The sequence below is a fragment of the Gekko japonicus genome, unplaced genomic scaffold, assembly GCF_001447785.1.
Source record: "Gekko japonicus isolate JY-2015 unplaced genomic scaffold, Gekko_japonicus_V1.1 scaffold584, whole genome shotgun sequence".
NCBI classification, from domain to species: Eukaryota; Metazoa; Chordata; class Lepidosauria; order Squamata; family Gekkonidae; genus Gekko; species Gekko japonicus.
Genome location: NW_015173141.1, coordinates 317537 through 339156, shown reverse-complemented (window position 1 = coordinate 339156; position 21620 = coordinate 317537). Strand labels below are relative to the sequence as shown.

Genomic DNA, 21620 nt, shown 5'->3' with positions numbered 1-21620 from the left:
GCGCCCTTTGGGAGCGTGGCTGTACTCCTGGGACTTGTAGTCCTTTTAGCTTCCCAACCATCTTACGGTTTTTGTCATGTCTTTGACGGAGGAATCTATACCCGGAGCCCGCCTACTTCCCTTGATCTTTTGGCGGCGGATGCGATGCCCCGGAAGGAGAAAGGCGTATTGTCTTGCCTCACTTCCGGAGGAAAACTGAATTCTGGTGGGTAAGGAAGGTGACTGCGCAACGGGGCGTTGGGGAAGCCTGGCAACAGGGGGCCGGGGGGGATTGGTAGTCGACGTCGATTTAGGCGCGTTTACACCCGCACTGAGACGAGCCTAGTAATAATTCAGCATAGAATAAATTCGGGCCGCATGCGGGTACCTTCCTCCTGCTTTTTCTCCGTGAGGCCTTCAGGGTTTGTACGTGGGGGTGGCTACTAAGGCGACGGCCTGGCGCGTGTGCGGTGTCGAGGCGCATACTCCTTTCTCGGCTAGAGAGTGGCGTGAATAGGAGTATGCTGAGCATCTCTTCTTTTAGACAAAGTATAGCTTTATTCAAACGAGCATCGTGCACAATACAGGGAAATTTGATTTATTTATTGAGTCCTGAGAAGCAGGACTCAAAGGACTCGCACCAATAGAAACTGCTGAAATCTTAGTTTACAAAAATGTAATAGGAATAAAAACAAAAGAGTAAGCTATTACCTGTCATAGTAACTGATCTCCACTCAGGAAAATGAGGCCCACCAGAACTCTTTTGTAGCAACTTGGTTACATCCAGCCTCTATAGTGTTATAAGTAAAATGTACATATAAGCAAGTGATAGAAGTATATAAGTGAAATATGTTCTAGAGCTAATCTAGAGTTTGGTGCCCTGGGTCTATAATAAAAATGTAGTAGGCTTATGAATATTACTAAAAATAGTGCTTATATTTCAAACAGTTATCGAGTTACCATCAGTGTCATCGTTATCAGAGCAGCAGTCTTCCAAGTCCATTGAAGCCAGTGGACTTCACAGGGTGGCACTATGTGTTATGAAAATGCATGAAGCTGTGTTAGAGTGCCTGTCTGACTAGCTCAGTATTGTGTACTCTAACAGTGGCTCTGAAGGTTCTCTGGCAAAGAAAATTCTTCCCCACCAGTTGCTGCTTAATTCTCTATAGTTGGAACTGGCAAGGATTAAAACTGGTGGGTGCTTAACCTCTGAGCTCCGCATCTAAAGAGAATGATGAGTTTTTCTTCTGTACACTCCTGTTGTAATTAAACTTAGTGTAAAGCCAGTTAGGTTTTTTTTTTGAAAACCCAGAGCCAGTTCTCAAATGCTTTTAGCGGAAAGGCAAAAGAATACTTATTTCAGTGGGGGCTTGAGAGAAAGTGGATGTTTTGGATTGCTGAGATGGCTTTAACGTTATTGACAAGATAGATGGTGCCTCAAGTGGATTTTAACATTAAAATTTGAAATGTTTTGATATTTTAGATTTTTATTTTTGGGCAGCACTCTAGATCTCCCTTACAGAAGGAAACACAACCTCAAAGTGTAGCTCATAACACAAATATGGTATCTAGTATGACTGAAAATTGAGCCTTTAGGTCTTACTTTACTAATAGTTATTAGAACAAATAACATGTGTTCTGTTTTCAGACATTTAAAAGAGGATATAATCTGTTGCTCACATGGCTGAGGTACCAGAGATTGGAAAAAAGAGAAGAAGGAGAGTTGAAGAAGCAGATAGTGCAACTCCTGAAGATCCGAAAGTGGAACCCTCGGTCAATAATGATAAAACAACTGTAGGTCAAATAATCTGTGATACAGATGGAAAAGGAGATGCAAATGCCTCTGAAGAAACTGAATTCAAAAAAATAAAATTGGAACAGGAATCTGAAGAGAAGAAAACTGTGAGTGTTTCTGGCAGCAATTAAAAAAATATATTCAAAGATAACATTAGTCAGTAACAAAACATCAACCAGTAACAGAACATCCACAAAACATCAACAACAGGACTGAGATACATATACAAGGCAGACCTCAATATTACCTTATACAGAACTTAATTGTTACATTAACTCAATAAATTTAAAGTAATGATGATTGCTAAAGGAATATGGGGAATCTACATTCTTTAAAAGTTTCTCCAATACTGGATACCACTTATTCAGGAAGTTTGACTCTAACATAGGGTACTCATTTGCCCTCTTAACATCTCCTTTTATCAAAAATTATATCATCCCACAGACACATATACCACTCCTTTACCCCAGGTAGCTGGGAGGCCTTCTAATGAGAGACAATTACTTTTTTAGTTACCAACAATAGTGTTACAATTTTTTTTATATGCCGAGAATGTCTAAATCAGGCCAGATATTCAACAGCATTGAGTGTTATATGCCGGGAATGTCTAAATCAGGCCAGATATTCAACAGCATTGAGTGTATCGTAAAAGGAATCGTATGTCCATTTCTGGCAGCAAATTGGAAGCTTGTTACTTCAGACCACATAGTATGCTTGGCAGAAAGTGTATGCATCAGTTTGTGTGTATTTGTAGAAGTGTACAGTAATACATAAAAGTAACTGCCAAAGGACAGCTTGTGTTCTCATGATGCAAATTATTCCAGTTGCTGCTTCTTTTAATTTTAGCTTGCTGAAACCTATCTTGCAGCATGAGTTATCACCTTGGTATATAGTAGGTGCAGAATGTAGCACAGCATCCAAGAATCTGGATGTAAGATCTGTGAGCTTGGTCCTATCTTATATGTATGTTGTATGACTGTCAAATGGCTATAAATAAGGTGATGGCATCTTAGTCTCTAAATTCAGACCTGTTTTTAGAGTGCTTCCCTAAGAATGGGGGCAGTAATGAAGGTGGACCCATCTCTACAGACTCCTTTTCAGAGGGAAGTTGAAATACATTTATTTGTGCGTTCATGCATAGGAGATGAATACCAGTAGTATCTTTCATGCCCTTCTAATTATTTTGAAGCAAATTGCAATGAATGAATCCATTGATTAGAAATGGATTTGGAAACGTAGATGACATTAAATTCAAGAAAGGAATGGCAGGTTTCTTAGATGGAGTTACTCATCCTGACAGGGTGGTGGAAATCAGAGTGTGATAAGGTTTGTTTTAACCAATGCTTTATATGTAAAGTAAGCTATGCATTTTTAGTGCACAATACAGCATACTAAGATTTTTGTACCTTGATCCTTTTAGCAAGTGAGTAGTAGCTTTAAAAGGCTGTGACTCAGCTTATCATCATACGTTCTTAACTGACCTAAGGGATTTAAACTTTCTTAATTCAAACCAGATACTTTTCCCACAGGTTAATGTGCTTGACACATCCAGTATTGCTGTGCCAGAGGATGGAGAGAATCCCCCAGAAGAGGCAAATAGAGCTGTTCCTCAAGATTCAAAGACAGAGTCCATTGTTACAGTGGAGGATGATACATCAAAATTAGGTAAAGAACATTGTGACACAACTGAAAAGGGAGACGTTGGTGATCCTGAGAACACAAGATCCGAAAAAAGAAAGAAGGTACCTGATTCTGAACACATCCCTGCAGATAAAACAGTGAGTTCTTCAAGAGCAGTTTGGTTTTATTTATTCAGATGTACTAAGACACTACCAAAAATGTAGCTTTGGAAGTGATGAGGCTTGCATAAGAATATTTACATAATTTCACTGGATGATAAAGGCAGCGTCCAGTAGTATGGTTCTGGTCTGTTCCTAAAGGCTTTCCTTAATCAGTTGATTACAAGTAAGTCCCCTACACATTATATTTACTTCCAGGCTTCTAGAACACCATAGTTTATCACAATACCCAGGTTGGATGAAAAGTTCACCGTGTGTTAAACCACTTACTGCAATACTAGTTTATATTTCTTCTTCCTGGAACCTCTCAAAAAGATAAAGGCTCTGGATCTCAGGAGCTCTGTAACAACTGAAAGATAAATTCTTCAAAAGTGGAAAACAATAACTTATAATAGATGCTGAAATAAGGGCTGAAGCAATATTAGAACTTGCAGTCAAAGAAAAAGTTGCCTTTAATAGACAAGAAACAAATGTAAAGTATCATGGATTACTTTGGACGTTAACATGTGCGTATATTAGATTGTGTTCAGTATGGGATTAGCTGTTTGCTTTGAGGCTAAGCACTATTTTTTGGGGACTTTCTCTAACTTGCTGTGAGAGAGTCATTTTTTTATCTTGCTTAATACTATATAATGGAGTGTACGCTTATTTAAATAGATCTGGTGAAGCCAGCAGCCAAGTGTGGAGGCAGGGTGGGGTCTCCCCGAGGTTTGGTAGGTCCCTTGCTGGCAGCAGTACACATCAGTGTTAGGGTTGTTAAGTAAAAACTTGTGTGTTGGATTATTTTTTTAAAAAGTAATAAATAATTTTTTTGAAAAAATTAGATGGGCACGAAAACTTGATAAGCACCTTAAAGCTTCTAATCATGAAGGGCAGTTGCTTAAACCAGCTGGTGGGCACGGGGAAGGCAGTGCCTTGGTGCTGGCCGGCATTCAGCTGAACTCTAGCTGTTATACAGCATGGGGGAGGGATGTTGGTGGGGCTCAGCACCTCCTGGCACAAGTCTGTGCAGAAAACAAGGTGCCAAAATGTTGTTATTGCTACTGTTATTTGCTAAATTAAAAACAAAAAAACATTTCCGTTCTGAGAACCATTTTTTTTTAAAAAAAAAAACTGAGCTAGATGGATCAATAATCTGAAGTACCTTTTATGTTCATATGATTTCTGCGTATCAAATATCTTTGAAAGACATGACAACTGTAATGTAAAAATGATAACAGACAAAAAGACATTCTCTAAAATGACCACTAAGACCCCACCCCCTGCACCAAAGTTATTGGCTACAAAGTCTTTTGCCTACTTGCCAGAATTCCAAAACAAGCATACTGATTTTTTAATCTGATTTGGATGCCACAAAAACCTATGATTTGTTGGGGGTCATAATGTCTTAAGTAACAAAGAACTGCAAAAGTCTTAAGGGCTTCCAAGGTTTCTGTAACAACAAGCCATGGATTACTTGTGTGTAAATAACTGTCATTATAGTTAGGATTACTGTGATAGAACACAGTGACTGCCCAAGGAGTGGGAATGCCTCTGAGTTAGTTCTACACACACACACACACAGAGGAAAGGATTATACCTTACAGATATGTCTGTTTTTAAGCAATTTAAATAATTCATCTATGAGGCCAAGATCCATTTTTTAAAAATCTGTTTCTTGTGAGTTGAATTAGGAATGCAGGAAACGCTATGAGGAAGGATTCTACAAATAGAAATTACACATGTTGAGTGGACGTGTGGGAATAGAAATCATCAGTCCACCTTTTTGATCTTTGGATGTGATGTACCTTAAGTAACAGTTGCTTTCCATTAACATTTCATATTTTGCACTTATTATTTCATGTTCTTTTATAGCATACAGAAGCTGTAGCAGCACATTATAATAAGCTTGAGGAAGTTGGATTGGAACAACGGAGTTTGAGTCGCATTTTCTATCTTCGAAATTTTAACAACTGGATAAAGAGTGTTCTTATTGGTAGGACTATGTTTTCCAAATAATGTTATAGTGTCCAGGTGTTAATCCCTTTGGAAGGAAGGAAAACCTAAAATGGTGGTGACATAGAGTAGGGCCCAGTATGGGCCAAATTTGACTTCTGCATTTCAGACGTACATACAGTTAACTTCCAAAACTATGTAATTACTCCAGATTATTGTTGTGTAGAATGAAGAGAATAAACAGCATGGATGGCTTAGGGGAATTTAGAGGTGAATGTAAAAATGCAGTTGGAGAAGTCTGAACTAAATAATTTAATGGACCTTTTCTTCAAGAGATAGCATTGCTATATACCAGGGATCCCACCCTTTTTGAGACTGTGGGCACTTCTGGAATTCTGATACAGCATGCTGGGCACAACAACAAAATGGCTGCCATAGGAGGCAGAGTAAACCACAAAATTGCTGCTGCAGCTTATCTTCAGTCACATACTTAAGATCCTTGTGTTGTGGTGGTAGCTGCTTCCAAAGCAACATTCTTAAAACTGTGCATAGACAATCAATTCTCCAATAGTTACTGCCCTGACCTGGATAGCCCAGGCAAGCCCAATCGCATCAGATGATTTTGGAAGCTAAGCCGGGCCAACCCTGGCAAGTATTTGGATGGGGGACCTCCAAAGAATACCAGGGCTGGGAGGCAGAGGCAGGCTATGAAGCCACTTTTCTGAATGTCCTCTGTGCCCCAGTAGGAGTCGCTGTGACTTCCAGGCTCGGGCACACACATACAAACATAGAAATACACCCCACCCCCCTTCCAATAGCTACTCAGAAACCTTGCTGGGCAAAAGCTCCACCTGGCTTCACCCAATATCTAAAAACATTTGGTGGGCACCAGGAAAGGTGTTGACAGGTACCATCATGTCCATGGGCCTGTTGAGGACCCCTGCTATGTACTATTACAAATTCTCTTTAGGTATTACCAGAATCAATCTTTTAAAAAGCCTGAGGATTCAGTGATAAGAATAGTTCACCCCAGATTTAGAATTTGTGCTAGTAAAAAAAAAAATTGCATTGTAAGCTGTGCTTTTTTAGGGCCGAGTATGATGAAATGCAAATAGAATGTGTTTTCTCACGGCTCTTCTTCCCAGCAACCTCCTGAGATCTCTGGAAAAACTGATGATGGAGTGGTTGAGGGAACTGTGTAAAATTGTCCCCACTTTAGTCTTGTACCAAAGAAATTACTGCTGGCGAAGAAGATGAGAGCAAGAAGATGCCATGCCCCACTTCCTTGACTGGGGGACCTTCACCTGTAGCTGTCACCCTGGGATCTCGTGGTTCTCCAGGAGCTCCTGTTCGCACTTTGTAGTGCAAGATGTAGATTAGAGCAGTTAGAGAGGATGTTCTCTCTCTCTCCCACCCCCCTGTTTGTCCTTGGCTACCAGTCTTCTCCTCCACAGCCCCCTTGCTAGTCCCTTTTTATACCCCTCCTGCGGCTCTGAGCCCACCTCTTTGCCTGCCCCTGTCCTTCCCCCAACAGGCAACCCCCCCCCCCCAAACTTAAGCCCAGACCCTCAGTCAGGTTCCTGGGCAGGGCCACGGTCCTGGAGCCTGCCACTGCAGGCGTCTCTGGGGCTGGCCAGCTCAGATGGTGATCATATTTGCCACCTTCACTGAGAGTGGCGTCGCTGCTCCCCGCATCTTCCTTTGCTCTCCTCCCGGCCATCCTGTTGAATTCCTAGCCTGCCACCAACCCCGCGCTGCTCCCTCCACGGACCTGGGGCCTGGCCCAGCCAAATGGGCTGCTGTTGATTCCTCTGGGTGGCTTCCTGCCCTTGCCTCTGCCATGGTCTCCTGCTGGGGCTGGTGAGGCCACACTGGGATCCCTTCAGGTAAGGGGGGAGTTGCCAGCAGGTGGGGACAGTGGTCGATGGGGGTGCCACGGGCTGTCGAGGGAGGGGGTTGGACCAAGTCCTGGCCAGTCCTTGCCAGGACAAGCAATTTTACTTGGTTTCACCTCCTTATTTATAGCACCTTGGAATTTTAGTTTTATGTTGACACAGATCCCTCAACCTCCAGCATTAGTTTTCCATAGCTCTCAGGGGAAGGAGAAGGCAAGAAAGATCAGTATCTACAAATCTTATTGTGCTCATGGTTCATGGGCTCCAACTTAATATCTCTTTGTTTAAAAAATAAATGTATAAGAAAGTTAATTTTTCTTCATATATGTTTTATAAAGTACGATACACTTGAATGCCTGTTGCAAAATCAATTTAGTTATCTTCCAAAGTAATATGCAGAAAAATTCATCCCTACTGATTCTGTGCATCTTTTTCTCCCTTCTTTGAGCATGTTGATACTTTGGTTTCTCTTCAGATCATATAAATCTTTTGCATTTTACAATATTGTTTTAAGCTTCACTGAGATTCTAAAATTTCTAGATTGTAGTGAAAGGGAAGACTTCTTATATGGACTGTGTCTTCTCAGGTGACTTTCTTGACAGGGTACGGCAGAGAAAGCAAAACATTTCTGTTCTAGACCTGGGATGTGGTAAGGGTGGAGATCTACTGAAATGGAGAAAAGGAAGAATCAGTAAGCTTGTATGTACAGGTAAGAAGGTGAATTTCTTGGCAGAGAAAAAATTTCTGTAATACAGGTGCATTTGTCATTTGGCTTCTGTGATACTCTATTCTAATTGTGTAGATAGTAGAGTACTGCTTTTTATTTTTTAGTTTGCATAATATTGGTTAAAAAGTCCCAAATGTTTTTACCATTTACTTTAGAGCTAGAGTTTTGCTCACTTCATACTGGGGGGGGGGGGAAGCAAAATTTTTCAAATCTCTATTGGACGAGGCAGTCTTATGACTGTGGATTTCTCGTGCAGGGATATGGCACACAAAACATTTATTTGTATCCCACTCTTCTCCCCCATGGGGACCCAAAGAGGCTTTCGTTATCACTCTCAAGAGTCAGCCATTCCTTCCCTTTCTGAAACACAGAGGCCAGGTTCTAGTCCTTTTAGGGGCCAAGCAGAATGCCCCCCCCCACTTGGTGTGCCTCTGTTTGCAAGACAGAAAGCATAGCTTTTATTACTAATATACAACCACACGCCCTGTTAAACTTCCAGCTCTATTCCCTGGCCCAAAGATTTAATTTTTGTAGGTGCCTGTGTAAATATATCTCTCAAAATAGGTTTACGTGGTTTTTTAATATGCTGTTATGCCTTGTGTGGCACTTTGTCCCTCAGTTTAGAGCCTAGTTCCAGTTTCTCTGCCCTGTTACTCACTCCAGTGTTGCCTCCATTCTTCACTTGCCAACCCTCGCTCCAAATTCTGAAAATATTTGTGTATGTACCTGTGAATTATGTAATTTCAGTCATTTTTTGACTTTTTAGTCTGAGTTTAAGATTGTAAGTTAGTGAGAAGCTTGTTCATGATTCACATAGGCATCTATATAATGTTATTTCTTTGGCTCAGAGCATCTGACAGGATTGATTTATGCCGTATGAAGATTAGATTATGAGATGAGAGAAACTTCTAGAGATACCAGTTTATAGAGGACCAGAACACTGGAGTATGCCACAAGCTAGCCTCGTGGCAGTGTACAAAGTTTTTATATGGCCCAGCTATAGCAGGACCTAGATACCCATCTCAGTGGAAGGGCTTATTGTATGCTATAAGTAGCAAGTATCACCTGTGTTGTCATGAAAAGAGTCTTAAATAGCTGTTAAATTAAACAGTTGTTGCTGATTGACTTGGCATTCCAATTCTAACATCCAAGGCAGTTAGGTAATACCATAATAACCATAAGAAGGCCTGTTAAATACCTTAAGGCTCACTTTGGATCTGACGTCAGTCAGCCACTAGCATAGAGCAGATTAGCTTCAGCCCATTGGGACAGACATTTCTAGCCAAGGTTCTGGGTACAGAATTGGTTACACAAATCTGAAGTATGAGAGCCAGTGTCGTATAGTGGGTAAAGTGTTGGACTAGCATCTTGGAGACCCGGGTTTGAATCCCCACTCTGCCATGGAAGCTTGCTGGGTGACCCTGGGCGAGTCAAACACTCTCAGCCTAACCTACCTCACAGGGTTGTTGTGGGGATAAAACAGATGACAGGAGAATTATGTAAGTTACTTTGGGTCCCCACTGGGGAGAAAGGTGTAAATAAAAAAGGAAATAAAAAAGGAAAGTGCATGAGAACAAAGATGTGTGTAATCTTCAGTAGTAAAAATGTATATACTTTCATTTGAAGAGAGATTATACATTTTTGTTGGGTAAGAATTTAGTTGTGATATATTTAATTTAGGATGCACTGATCAAAATAAACTTATTGAATTGCTTCAAGAGCTTTAAATGTTATTTTTATATTTTTAGTGGTCAGAATTTGTATTAGAAGGTGGATTACAGCAGAGGTAATACACTAAATCCGAATGTTTATTTTACTAAACTATGTGGCCCAGCATCTGACTGTATAGACTGTGACTGGCACATTCAAGAGACAGCTCAGTTTGAGTGGATATTTTAAATAGCTGCTCAGTGTTTTTAGCCTCCAGTCTTTGGCACGATTGCTTTCTGATAACTTTCAAAGAGAAGTTTTAAGTATACTGTTTATTTTTTAAAACAGATATTGCTGATATTTCTGTACAACAGTGCAAACAGCGATACATGGATATGAGAAATCGTGGTCGTTCAAATGACAGAATTTTCAGTGCGGAATTCATAACTGCTGACAGCACCAAGGTACCATCATCTGTTTCGCCTTAATCACAATTTCACCATGATATGTAATTGGCAAAAAAAAATCCCAACTGTCAAATTTCCTTCAGTATGTCTCTGAAATATTTTGGAGGTTAACTTTGCAAAACATTTGTATGGTGCCAGTGAGTGGTGTGTGAGGCAGAAAACAATAGTGAAAGGTCCGAATGAATGCCCTTATATCCATGAATGAGATGTTCCCCATTGCCCCCTTGTTACTTTTGACAGAAGTCTAAGACTGGGTTTTTTTGTATTTTTACAGGAGCTTCTGTCTAAGAAGTACAATGATCGGAATATGTGCTTTGATATCTGCAGCTGTCAGTTTGTGTACCATTATTCATTTGAGACATATGAACAAGCTGACATGATGCTTAAGAATGCATGTGAAAGACTTTGCCGTGGAGGATATTTCATTGGCACAACTCCAGATAGCTATGAACTTGTGTAAGTGTGTGTTGTGGAGGATTATGTGAGAACTATAGATGGAAATTATGGATTTCTGTTTTCAGTCTTCCAAGAATACCACTTCCTTATTAAGATTTATTGAAAGCTTCTTGGGAGAAATATTTCTGCTGTACCAATACATTAGAGAAAAATATACTGGAAAAGTGTTAGGTGTCCTGCCTGTTACTTCTAGCTTGTAGTTCTTAACTGTTACCATGTGAGGATAATACACAGGCAACTATCAGCTTTCTCTGTAATATCCTCCAGAATGAGAAAACTCCAGAGTTTTCTGCATCTGCATCTAGGGAAGTAAGAACTGTAGTGGGATTGTCCCATTGTTTAAGTGTGACAAGGCAGGTAACCAAAAAGGTTGGAACAATGAAAAAGACAGTAAAATATAACTATGTACATAGTGCAAATGTACAAAATATCATATATATAATGTAATAATACATTCAGAAGTGCTAAAATACCATTTAGAAACAGCAGTCCCTTTGTTCAGCATATAAGTACCCAATCGCAATATAAAGACAAATGTCCATTTACATAAATACAGGTTTAAAAGTACTTATTGTCTCCATATGCAAGACCTATACCAAATGAGTTTCGGCACCTGGCCTTCCTCAGTGGTATAATTCAAACTGAGCACTCCATTAATTTAACAAAAGCATACATAAAACTGATCATACACAGAACAGACACTAAGATGTTCACCTGTGGAGTAAGTGGTGTGTTAGCATTGGTGGGTTTTCTGAAAACATCAGTATGTAATTCAATACCTTCCCTTTTAATCAGAACATCTATAAAAAGTTAATCCAAGACTAGTCATACACTGGTTCAGATGTAATACTGTGATGTATAGAATTAATATACTGCCCAAACTGGATAAGGAGCTCCTCTGAACCTTTCCAAATGATGAAAATATCATCCAAGGGCCTTTTTATATAGGATGATGCTGTCCCTATAGATATTATTATCTATCTAGAGGATGATAATGAATTAGCAAAGAGCCTTGGTTTTGTGCATGTTTTAGTCATGTGTGTTTATGTTCTCCCACAGAAAACGTTGTGAAGCTTCTCAAACTGATTCATTTGGGAATGAGGTATACACAGTAAAGTTTCAGAATAAGGGAGAATATCCCTTGTTCGGCTGCAAGTATGATTTTAATCTTGAAGGAGTGGTTAATGTCCCAGAGTTTCTCGTCTATTTCCCATTGCTAGTAGAGTAAGTTTTTACCTACTTTTGTTCTTTGAACTGGTTGCTAGGTATGCTTTCTGGATTTTTTTAGATCCATGAGATGGGCTCTGTGGAGCTTGGTCAGTCTTAACCCTTTTATTTGGAGACTTGATCCCCCTTTCTGGCTGGCTTCCTTTTCCCCAGCATCCTTTGCTTATAATATTGTATGTCTTATCTATTTCTTGCCATCTGAGCCAGTAAAAAATATGCACACAGCTCATGTACTTATGGGGTTGTTAACATACGTGTTATTCATTGCACCAGTGTGGTGTAGTCAAGTCATTAAGAATGTCAGACTAGTATCTGGGAAACCTGGGTTTGAGTCTCCATTCGTGCTGTAGAAGCTCACTGGGTGACCTTGGGCCAGTTACACACTTCAAGCCTAACCTACTTCACAGTGTTGTGGGGAAGATAAAATGGAGGGAAGGAGTTGATTTTGAGTCCACATTGGGGAGAAAGGTGGGGTACAAATGAATATAAATAAAATAATATAATTTTGAGGAGGACCTTATATTGAGATTATATGTGAGATGCAAGTGAAACCATAGCTGTAACTTTCCATTGGTCCATAGGGTCTCATCTGTGATACATTGCTGCCTTTTGTAAACTGGGTGATGCTTTGAAAGTAATACTTTATGGCTGTGTGCTAAGTATTAGTAATTTTATTTAAAATTTTTGTTCTTGCTAGAATGGCAAAGAAATATGGCATGAAACTAGTCTACAAAAAAACTTTTTGGGAATTCTATGAAGAAAAGGTTAAGAACGAAGACCATAAACTACTTTTGAAACAAATGCAGGCATTGGAGGTTTGTATTAAAAGGATACCTATAGATCTGCTCTAATTGGCAACCTCATCAGGTATTCAGTTGCTCTTTTTTAATAATAGCATACGGAAGCAAGAATTCAATGAGAAATCATAGGAGTGGCAGTAGGGAGATAGGATATGGAAATCCAACCTGCTCAACTGATCTGTCTAGATTTTCTAAAATTTAAGGGTTTTTCTCCTCTCCCTTCTTTTTCCTTTAATTGACATTCAGATGCTCTCTATGTTGTATAATCCTAGAACATATCAGACATCATTAGGTTGTGTGTGTAATGTCTTTGGGAAGATATTGTCATACATTTCTGTGGAAGCTTTTACATTTATTTATTTAGCATATTCTGCCTTTCTTCCCTGGGGGAACTAAAATGGCCTACAATACACAGAGAAAAAACTCCCAACCCAAATAAGAAAGTGAGCTGAGGCTTCCGATAGTCAAGCAGGTCTTTTTTCTCAGTGACTGATTTTCCACCCAGTTGTAGTCCTGACCCCCACTTTAAGAGCTGAAGGATAAGAGCCCTTTGGCTTATGCCTCTGGGCATACCTAAGACTTGCTAACAAAAAGGAAGGGAAGGGGGAAGGGGGGAAAAAGGGGGGGGGGAGAAAACTCAACCCAAAAAGTTGCTATGGATCCACAAGGGTTAAGCTGACTCAAAATATTATAAAAATGCAAAATTTATTCAGGTATACACATTTTAAAACTTAGACTCATTAAAAATGTACCATTCAGACATAAAAAAACTTCTCAACATTCATACATAGATGGGTTAGTGCTGTGCAACTGAACCAAACGCGTTTCGGCCCCTCAAAGGGCCTTCCTCAGTGGTCACAATTCCAATTACAAATTTGACATACATTCAAAAAATTTTTTACATAAGATGTACATATACAGGAGAAGGCCAGATGTTGTTTCCTAAGTATTGATTGCAAACAGAAAAAGAGGGAAAAGGGAAGCAAAGAAAAATTCATTGTAGTTTCCCTTATGTACATTATTGTTAATTGACAAATACTATATACTAAAAATAAAAATTACCTTCTGTATTGTATGTTATTATTCTATAAGATGGGCCTCCAGTTTAGCCAAATAAAGTCCACCAATAATTCTAAATATAAAAAGGAATGAAATAATTTCATAAAGTTATATGTTTCAAAAAGGAATTCATGTTTTATAGTTTTTTTAAAAAAAAACAATTTCTTAGTAGCTTATACCAGAATTTGTATAGGATGGAGTGACATACATTCAACTCACACAAGTTGGTGATACCAGGTTAGTAGGCCAATTTTTTAAGAAATTGTTTTTTTTTAAAAAGTTTTAAAATGTGTACACCTGAATAAATTTTGCATTTTTATAATATTTTGAGTCAGCTTAACCCTTGTGGATCCATACCTAAGACTTAACATACCTGTGTGGGAAAAGAAGACCCTCAGTCAGATGCTTTCAGCTGCTGCTAACTAGCATTCCTCCCCTGCGATATCAGTGGGTGGCCTAAGGAACCCATGATAATGTTGGTGGGGACCAACAAAGAATTTTGAAATACCAGAGCTTCCTCCCCTGCTCCAAGATTCTTGAAACTTTTCGGGGTTTCCTGATACTCCCTTCCCCCCTTCCCGATGTCCCCTTCCCCCCTTAGTTGATTTTCTGTTGGTTCTATAGCATCAATTACTTATAACCGTAGTAGCAAACAATAAATATTTCTAATGAAATCTTGTTTATCTATCTATGGAGTGCTGTTTGGGTACATAACGTAGGTATTATGATTCTTCCCTATGATCCTATACGTGCTTACTTGGAAGTAAGTTTTGCTGAGATTTTTAGGACTAAGTTAAGTAAACCTGTTTTTGATGCAATGTTGTATGTGTATCTGAGGAACAGAAGTGATGTCAGTGAAACAATGTCTTTAATTAAAATAACCAGTAAATAGTATCTGAGGGCCCAGTTTCCTCTTTACAGGGTACAGCAGCATCATGGTAACTGTGGAGAAATGCTGTGTTAATCATTACCTGCCATCTGCTTCCGAGCTGGCATCTGTATATACAACTGAAACACATGTATGTGCATTTTCATAGGAGTAGGCATCCACATCTGTATTTAGTTTGCCAGCCTTTGGTTCAAATGTTTCTATTTGCAGTAATATGTCTAATGTATTTTTAGCAATATCCTGCTGATGAACATTCCAAGCTGGTGTCAGATAAAAAAGATGACTATGTGCATGCGGAAATGCTCAAGAATGATGAAAAACTGAAGCTACCTTTTGTAAGTATTTACTAAATGACCTATCTAGGCCCTGAACTTAAAGCCAGGTTTTAGGTATAGTTTTGCAGTGAAGCAAGCAGTTACTGCAATATCCTGTCTCTCTGACAAGTGAGCAACATATTCTGTTACTGGTTGATGTTTTGTCACTTGATGTTGTTTTTGAATTTTATTTATAAGGGATATATATATATATATAAATAAAAGCCCTATCCACTGGCTGCTTTGCCTGAGTCCTGCCTCCAACATTCGAAACAGTTTGCTCTTCCTCTCCCCCCCCCCCCACAGCCAGTCAGAACACAGAGGTTATTTGCATATGCAGCCTCATTGGCCTTTGCCTTGGAACACAGAGGTCGTTTGCATATACGACTTGATTGGCTTTTGCCTCTAACATTCTAAACAGTTTTGCTGTTCTGAGGTAAAATGTGTCCAATCTCCAGGTGAGGGCTGGAGATCACTCAAAATTACAACTGCTTTCCAGGTGGCAGAGATCAGTTCCCCTGGAGAAAATGGTGGGCTCTGTATCCTTATATGCTGCTGAGGTGGCCCCCATGACAGCCAATATGACGTAGCAGTCAGGGCTTCAGAGCACGGGAGAGGCTGCAGGTGTGTGGGGGGTGGAAGAGTGAGGGGAAAATAAAGGTAGGTTGATTATTGGCTGGGAAGGAAATTATTAGCTTGTTGTGAACAGGCAGGGCAGTAAAAAGCTGTAGGCTAGTCACTTTTGTGGACCTATTTACAAGGCTGGATTCTTAAGTATGGATTTGAAAAGGGGATTATAGATATAAATGTGGAGACTAGCATTATTCTGTATTTTGTCCAATGGTCTGTAGAAGCAGGTGTGCACATTCACATTTGAGATTCAAGTTCATGCTGAATAATTCCCCACTCAGAGGGGGGAAATAGCGTAGTGTTAGGGTGGCAGGTAATTTTAATTATAACAGTTTCTCTACTTTGCTTGCTGTTTCTGTAAAGCTTGTTTGGGCTAAAACATCATTGCTACACCAAGATCTCTGGCATCTCTGAAATATTCATTGCTAAATTTGCATCCAGTCATCACTAAAAATGAGATTTCCTGGCTTGTTTTTAAATCTTTCTGCTTTGAAGAGAATATTAAAGCAGAGATGAGAGTAGTTCATTTCTCTAGTATCTAGAGAAGCTTTAGAGAAAAGACTGTGATAATTACAGCAAAAAAATTGGAATGATAGCAGTAAGTTCATTAGAACCATTTTTCTGTGAATTGCTTAAAATGTTTGTAATGGAAGTATTCTCAGTGTCATAATTATGAGTTTCATATTGCTTTTTTACAGGGAACACTAAGTAAATCTGAATGGGAAGCAACAAGTATGTAGTCTTACCTGTTTGGATATTACCAGAATGGTTTAATAAATGACTGTTGTCTCCAATGCATGTATTTGTAGATCAGCCCAGCAGACATGCTGTTCTGCCCCCACCCCGGTCCTTCAGTAGTTGTACCAAATGTTTTATTAAATATAAGAGTTTCTTTTGATAGCAGAACTCTCAGAAAAGGGTCTGGCAACAGAAATACACAAACCTCTGGAGCACAGCTTTAATAAACTTTGGCACCTCGTACATTGACTAGATTAAAAAATTAGCTACCTGCAAGTTTGAAATTGGTAGCAAATTGTTTGTGAGCACCTAAGAGATGACCAAGCCCTGATGTAACATGCACCAAGGTCACAGAAATTATGACCCATCGGATAGTGTGCCATGAAGGTCCTGTATTAGCATGCCAGAAGCACAGATTGTTGGTGCTCATATGCAGCAGGTGCCTTTTAATGGCAGCCATGCGGGGCGCATGCAGCCATGAATTGTTCTAGTTCAGTACAGTTGTGGCGGACTGTACGTTTTAAAAGCTTAGAAGTGCTGTACAAACAACTGAAGGACTGTGAAGGGTTAATTCTTCACAGAAACAGAGGGCCATTCGTCACAACAGCCTAGCAGCTTCACCGCTGGAAACTGTTTCTGCTTATTGAATGAATTTTATCAGAAAGATTTTTAGGCCCATAGTTGTCAAAACACTGTTAAAAGTGGAGCTTGGAGTACTTCATGAAACCCTAGGTGAGCCTCACTTAATATAAAAAACACATACTTTTTCATTATTATTTCATATGGGCTCACTTGCACAAACAATATCCAGTCTAACAAATGTTTGTGTTGAAAAGGGAATTTTCTATTGTTTTGTGCCTCAGCCTTGACAACAGTCAGTGATTCTTTGCAGTGGTGAACTTCACCCACCAGAGGTGGCACTGGCTATTCTGCTGTTTTTCACCAGTTGCTGCAAGATGAGAGAATATTCACATCACAGATTCCAGAGTATAAATAAAAAGGAGGCTGAAATGAATTATTGAACTATCCCAGAAGTCCTGTAAAGAGGCACTAAAGCTTTAAATTATCCTAAAGATTTTAGATTAGTTTAACGATTTGTTTTGCTAATGTACTATGTGTCATACTTGGAAGCTGTCAACATAACTTCTCTAGTGGAATATATATCCTAAATTCTACTAAGATTGTAATAACACTGGAACTGAAGCAAAACTCATCAGGGCATGCTTCCCCCCCCCCCCCCCAATGATTTGTGAAAACCATGGTTTACTTAAGAATTTTTTGAAATTTGACTAAGCTAACTTGACATTGGGTCGTGATAATAACATTGTTCAACTGCAGATTGTAATTGCATAATCACATGGCATTGGCATATTCCTGATCTGCTATTTTGGGCCATGTGATTTTCAGTGCGTGTATACTCAGGAATAAATACTACTGAGTTCATGGGACTTACTCCCTAGTGAGTGCTGCTTAAATTGTAGCCTTTGTTTCCCCTGTGTCAGTGATGTAGCCATGCCATGCATAAGTGCAACATGATACTTTCACTACAAAATCTTACTGGCTGCATAATATTATTAAAATATATGTATACTGTAACCAAATTTCTCATATTTGGATTTTACGCGTGTGATGGCTTTGGACATATTATTTTAGCAATTAACTACTAATAACCAAGCTATTGCTTTAGCTTCCTAACAGAAAATATTCTCTTAGGTTTGGTCATTTAACATCAGGAATGACAGCAGTTTTATTTTGCTAACATTTTTGAAGGAACAGAAGGCTACTAATGTTTTTCTTTTTTTCCAGGCATATACATGATCTTTGCGTTCGAAAAGCAGCAGTAAAAAAAGACCATGAAGGGAAACACTTGAAGCAGTCTAGCATCCAAAATGACAGCTATTTTATATTTTTATGTTGAAGAGTGTGCAGGACACAACCAAACTGGGCAAGCTCATGTATGAGTTATGGTTGCCTGTCTGTGACAGAAGGAATGTATAAATATGAGAAAGGAGATGGAATTCTTCTGTGGGGTTGGGTTTCTTTTTTTAAAACAAAGTGCATGTTTTTGTAATGCTCAGGATGCTTAAAGGAAAAAAAAAGCTTACCACATAGTTTATGTACTGTGTGACAGGTTTCGTGATATGAAGTGCTGATTGTATATAGCTGTCATCTGTGTGATAAAGCATCTGTTGCCAGGCTACGTCAGCAGCTTAGAAACATAGAGAAATGAGGATTGTGGTAAATTTCATCTAGCTGTGTAGTTGGAAGCTACAATTGATCAGTTCTTTGTAGATATAACACCCCCAAAATAAGTTTGGGGCTACAGAGTTCAAGTGTTAACTTGAAATTGCCCATCATCATTGATTGATTAGCTGTACAGAGTTGTAAACGAAAAATTAGCAAATTTAGAAATCAGCTGCCTGCAGACTCAACAGAAAAATCACTGCACCTGACTGAGAAAGTATGGGCACTTCTGTGCACAGAGCACTCTGTGGGTCAGGTTGTCGCCCCCTTTTGACAAGCTAGTTTAACAATTAAACTGAATGGAATTCTTGCATGCCGTGAACTCTATGTGCATTGGGAAGCCTGACATCATTGCTGAGTTGGGCTCTTTAGCTGAATTCCATAGTGCAGTATTTTCTGAGTGTTAAATAATTGTAATAGTTGTTTTGGGTGGGGTGGGATAGGGGAGAGATGTTGGAAGAAACCTAGTTTGCTGTTTGTGCTCCTTGGTGTGTAATTGCCTTTCATAGCTCGTGTGTCATCACAATTAAATGGATTTTGGTTCCATACAAGTGAAGTGTCTGAGATACTAAAAGATGCCATAAGATCATCCTGAGAAATTAGATTCCCAATAGTATACTTACACAAAGTCTTTCAAAGAATGGGTTAACATTGATTTTTTTTTAAAAAAAACCCTCAACTATTAATGAATTGTTCCCAAGAACAGAGACAGTCTGAGCATGGGAAAGGGAACTGGAAGAAGAAAATAAATAATATTTTTTAAGAGTGCTCTTGAGTGTTGCTCTGTAAGCTATGTGTGTTGGTTGCAGGCTTATTCTCCATCCTCTTTTTTATTTCTCTGCAAGTTAGTTCAATGGGAATCTCTCGACAGTGAGTCTTTTAAGATATTCAGATATTTGAAAGGGAGTAAACTGTTGGTGTGGACTGCATTAGACATGACTGGTTTTGTACATAGGGAAAGTATGTGCCATATTTGCATACATACGGCTTTATTTTGCTTATATACACATGGGAAATCATGATAGTCTATAATGGTGAAATACACGAGAAGAAGAAATGGGATACAGTTCAGTTGCAGTTTTGTAAGAAGTCGGTAAATCTAATTTAGTTTGCCAACTCAGACTGCAAATCAGAATGAAATGTCCCTCTATACAATATTTTCTTGCCCCGTGAAAACTTGCATCAGGGAAAAGGCTTGCCTAGAACCCCCTTCACGTGCCAGCTTTCTAGGTCCACAAAAATTTTAAGAGAAGAATATTTAATTCTTTCAGTTACTACGTGCATTCTGAAGTTGTTCCTAAAAGGCGTGTAGTGGTTGCATCTTTGCATATCTTAATCCCAACAACTGTGCTTAAATGTTGCATTAAGGTATGCAACGACTTTTGAGGCTCTTTTAAAACATCCCCAGTAAGGTGTACATTGTGAGCTTTTAAGCTAGATATTTTAGTCTGCTCGATTAGAAGTGGTCAATTTCTGTAGTCTTGAGGCTAGATGTCTGGAGTACTGTACTACCAAGGGATGCCTTTGAAGAGATTTCTTTGTCAATTTCCAAATGTAGCTGTGGGCAAAGGCCCCTGTAATTACCTCATCAATGCGTATCAGTGGAGCACTCATAAAGAGTAGCAGAAATAGTTCCTGCACTAAAAATCATAAGTCCCCTCAGCTGCTCAGACCACCTGAATGCATGCCCATGCTAATACAGAAGAACTTGTAGACCTGTTTTCATAATAAAATTCCATAGAGATGCATTTGTTATCCGCAATGGTTGAGAGTCAAGCTATAAACAAACAAGCCCCTGGCTTAGTGGACTATTGCAGGCTTAATTTCTTCAGCTTCCTCCTTTTGGAGAAGTGAATTGACATACCCAGCCCACATGCATTTCCTTGACCTCTGCTTCGGTGATAGTATCAGCCCAATTGAGATTTGGATCTCTCTAGCTATCATCCTTGTACTTTCATTTTAGAGTAGCTGATACTGTTGGAACAGCATTCTAAAACAATAGCTGTTTTTTTGGGGGGAAAGCCTCTCAAGATGAGAGCAATAGAGGTTCTACCACTGGGATTGTCTCAAGCAACACCTGGTCTAGGCACAGTCCAGTCTAGGGGCAAACAGTGAAAATAAACAAAGGAAGACTTGTGCTGGTATTTTATTTAGAATGTTTATAGGCTGTCTTTCTACCCAAATGGATCTTCAAACCAGCTAACAAGTAGATTAAAATATAAAGCAGTTTAAATAAACGGTTATAAAACACCTAAGCAATCTGTACTGTGATTCTTCCACCCCTATTCTTGGCTTGCAGAAAGTTTTCTTGGCAATCCACTCCCACCTAATGAAATTAAAGATGGAAGAATTAATCATAAGTGAAAGGAGGGATGGGGGAGTAGAATGTTCACTGCTTTTGTTAGGGGAACTTTTCTTTATTTTCAACATTTTTTATTGAAGTATTAAAAATGCATACAACTGTTAAAGTAAGATAAAACCACTTCAATTTTAACAAAAATTAGCTAGTACTAATAACAACATAATCTATACATCAATCATCAGTTAGGGGAACTTTTCTGTTTCTCCTTGGCTGTTTATGTTGGGGCTGTTTCCTTTCTCTCTATAGTGGAGGACATAGGCTATGGTTTCTTACCAGCTAGGGAGTTGAGGGGAAAGGAAGATGTCTGAGTGAAACTATGCAAAAGAGTTGCTTAGAGCAGGCTGTAAATAGTCAAATTTATAGTTAAAGGATCCCAGTTGGAGGAACAGGACCTCACTTCAAAAGTTCAATGGAAGTGAAATGTTACTTATACCTTACTTTCTTCTGTGTCGTGTAATTTTCCATAAATAAAAGTTAACTTGTTTAATCCTATGGGCTGTGTGTTTAAGGGAAAGAAACACAAACACAATTTATTATCTTGGTCTCTATATGTTCTAGGATATGACTAAGTGGTGGCAATGTGTGACTAGAACAGTGTTTGAGTGTGAATGAGGGCCTGTGTGAGTGAAAAGCACAGAGCTTCCAGGATGTTGT

General features: G+C 39.2%; 1 protein-coding gene across 1 annotated transcript; it reads left to right on the top strand.

Annotated features, from left to right (window-relative positions):
• The first annotated feature begins 170 nt into the window (after positions 1-170).
• Positions 171-21414, top strand: RNMT (RNA (guanine-7-) methyltransferase). The gene is made up of 12 exons (XM_015422290.1): positions 171-205; positions 1628-1881; positions 3304-3552; positions 5428-5548; positions 7990-8112; positions 10129-10244; positions 10522-10703; positions 11763-11927; positions 12628-12745; positions 14912-15013; positions 16321-16354; positions 18167-21414. The coding sequence occupies exons 2-12, from the start codon at positions 1660-1662 to the stop codon at positions 18202-18204; spliced, it is 1470 nt and encodes a 489-aa protein (XP_015277776.1). The 5' UTR covers positions 171-205; positions 1628-1659; the 3' UTR covers positions 18205-21414.
• Positions 21415-21620: the final 206 nt, after the last annotated feature.

What these genes read in the sequence shown, in the direction of transcription:
- RNMT (XM_015422290.1), top strand. Translation starts at nt 1,660, where the DNA reads ATGGCTGAGGTACCAGAGATTGGAAAAAAGAGAAGAAGGAGAGTTGAA. An exon ending in ACATCCCTGCAGATAAAACA is followed by an intron (nt 3,553 to 5,427) that starts GTGAGTTCTTCA and finishes GTTCTTTTATAG; the next exon opens with CATACAGAAGCTGTAGCAGC. An exon ending in AACAAATGCAGGCATTGGAG is followed by an intron (nt 12,746 to 14,911) that starts GTTTGTATTAAA and finishes ATGTATTTTTAG; the next exon opens with CAATATCCTGCTGATGAACA.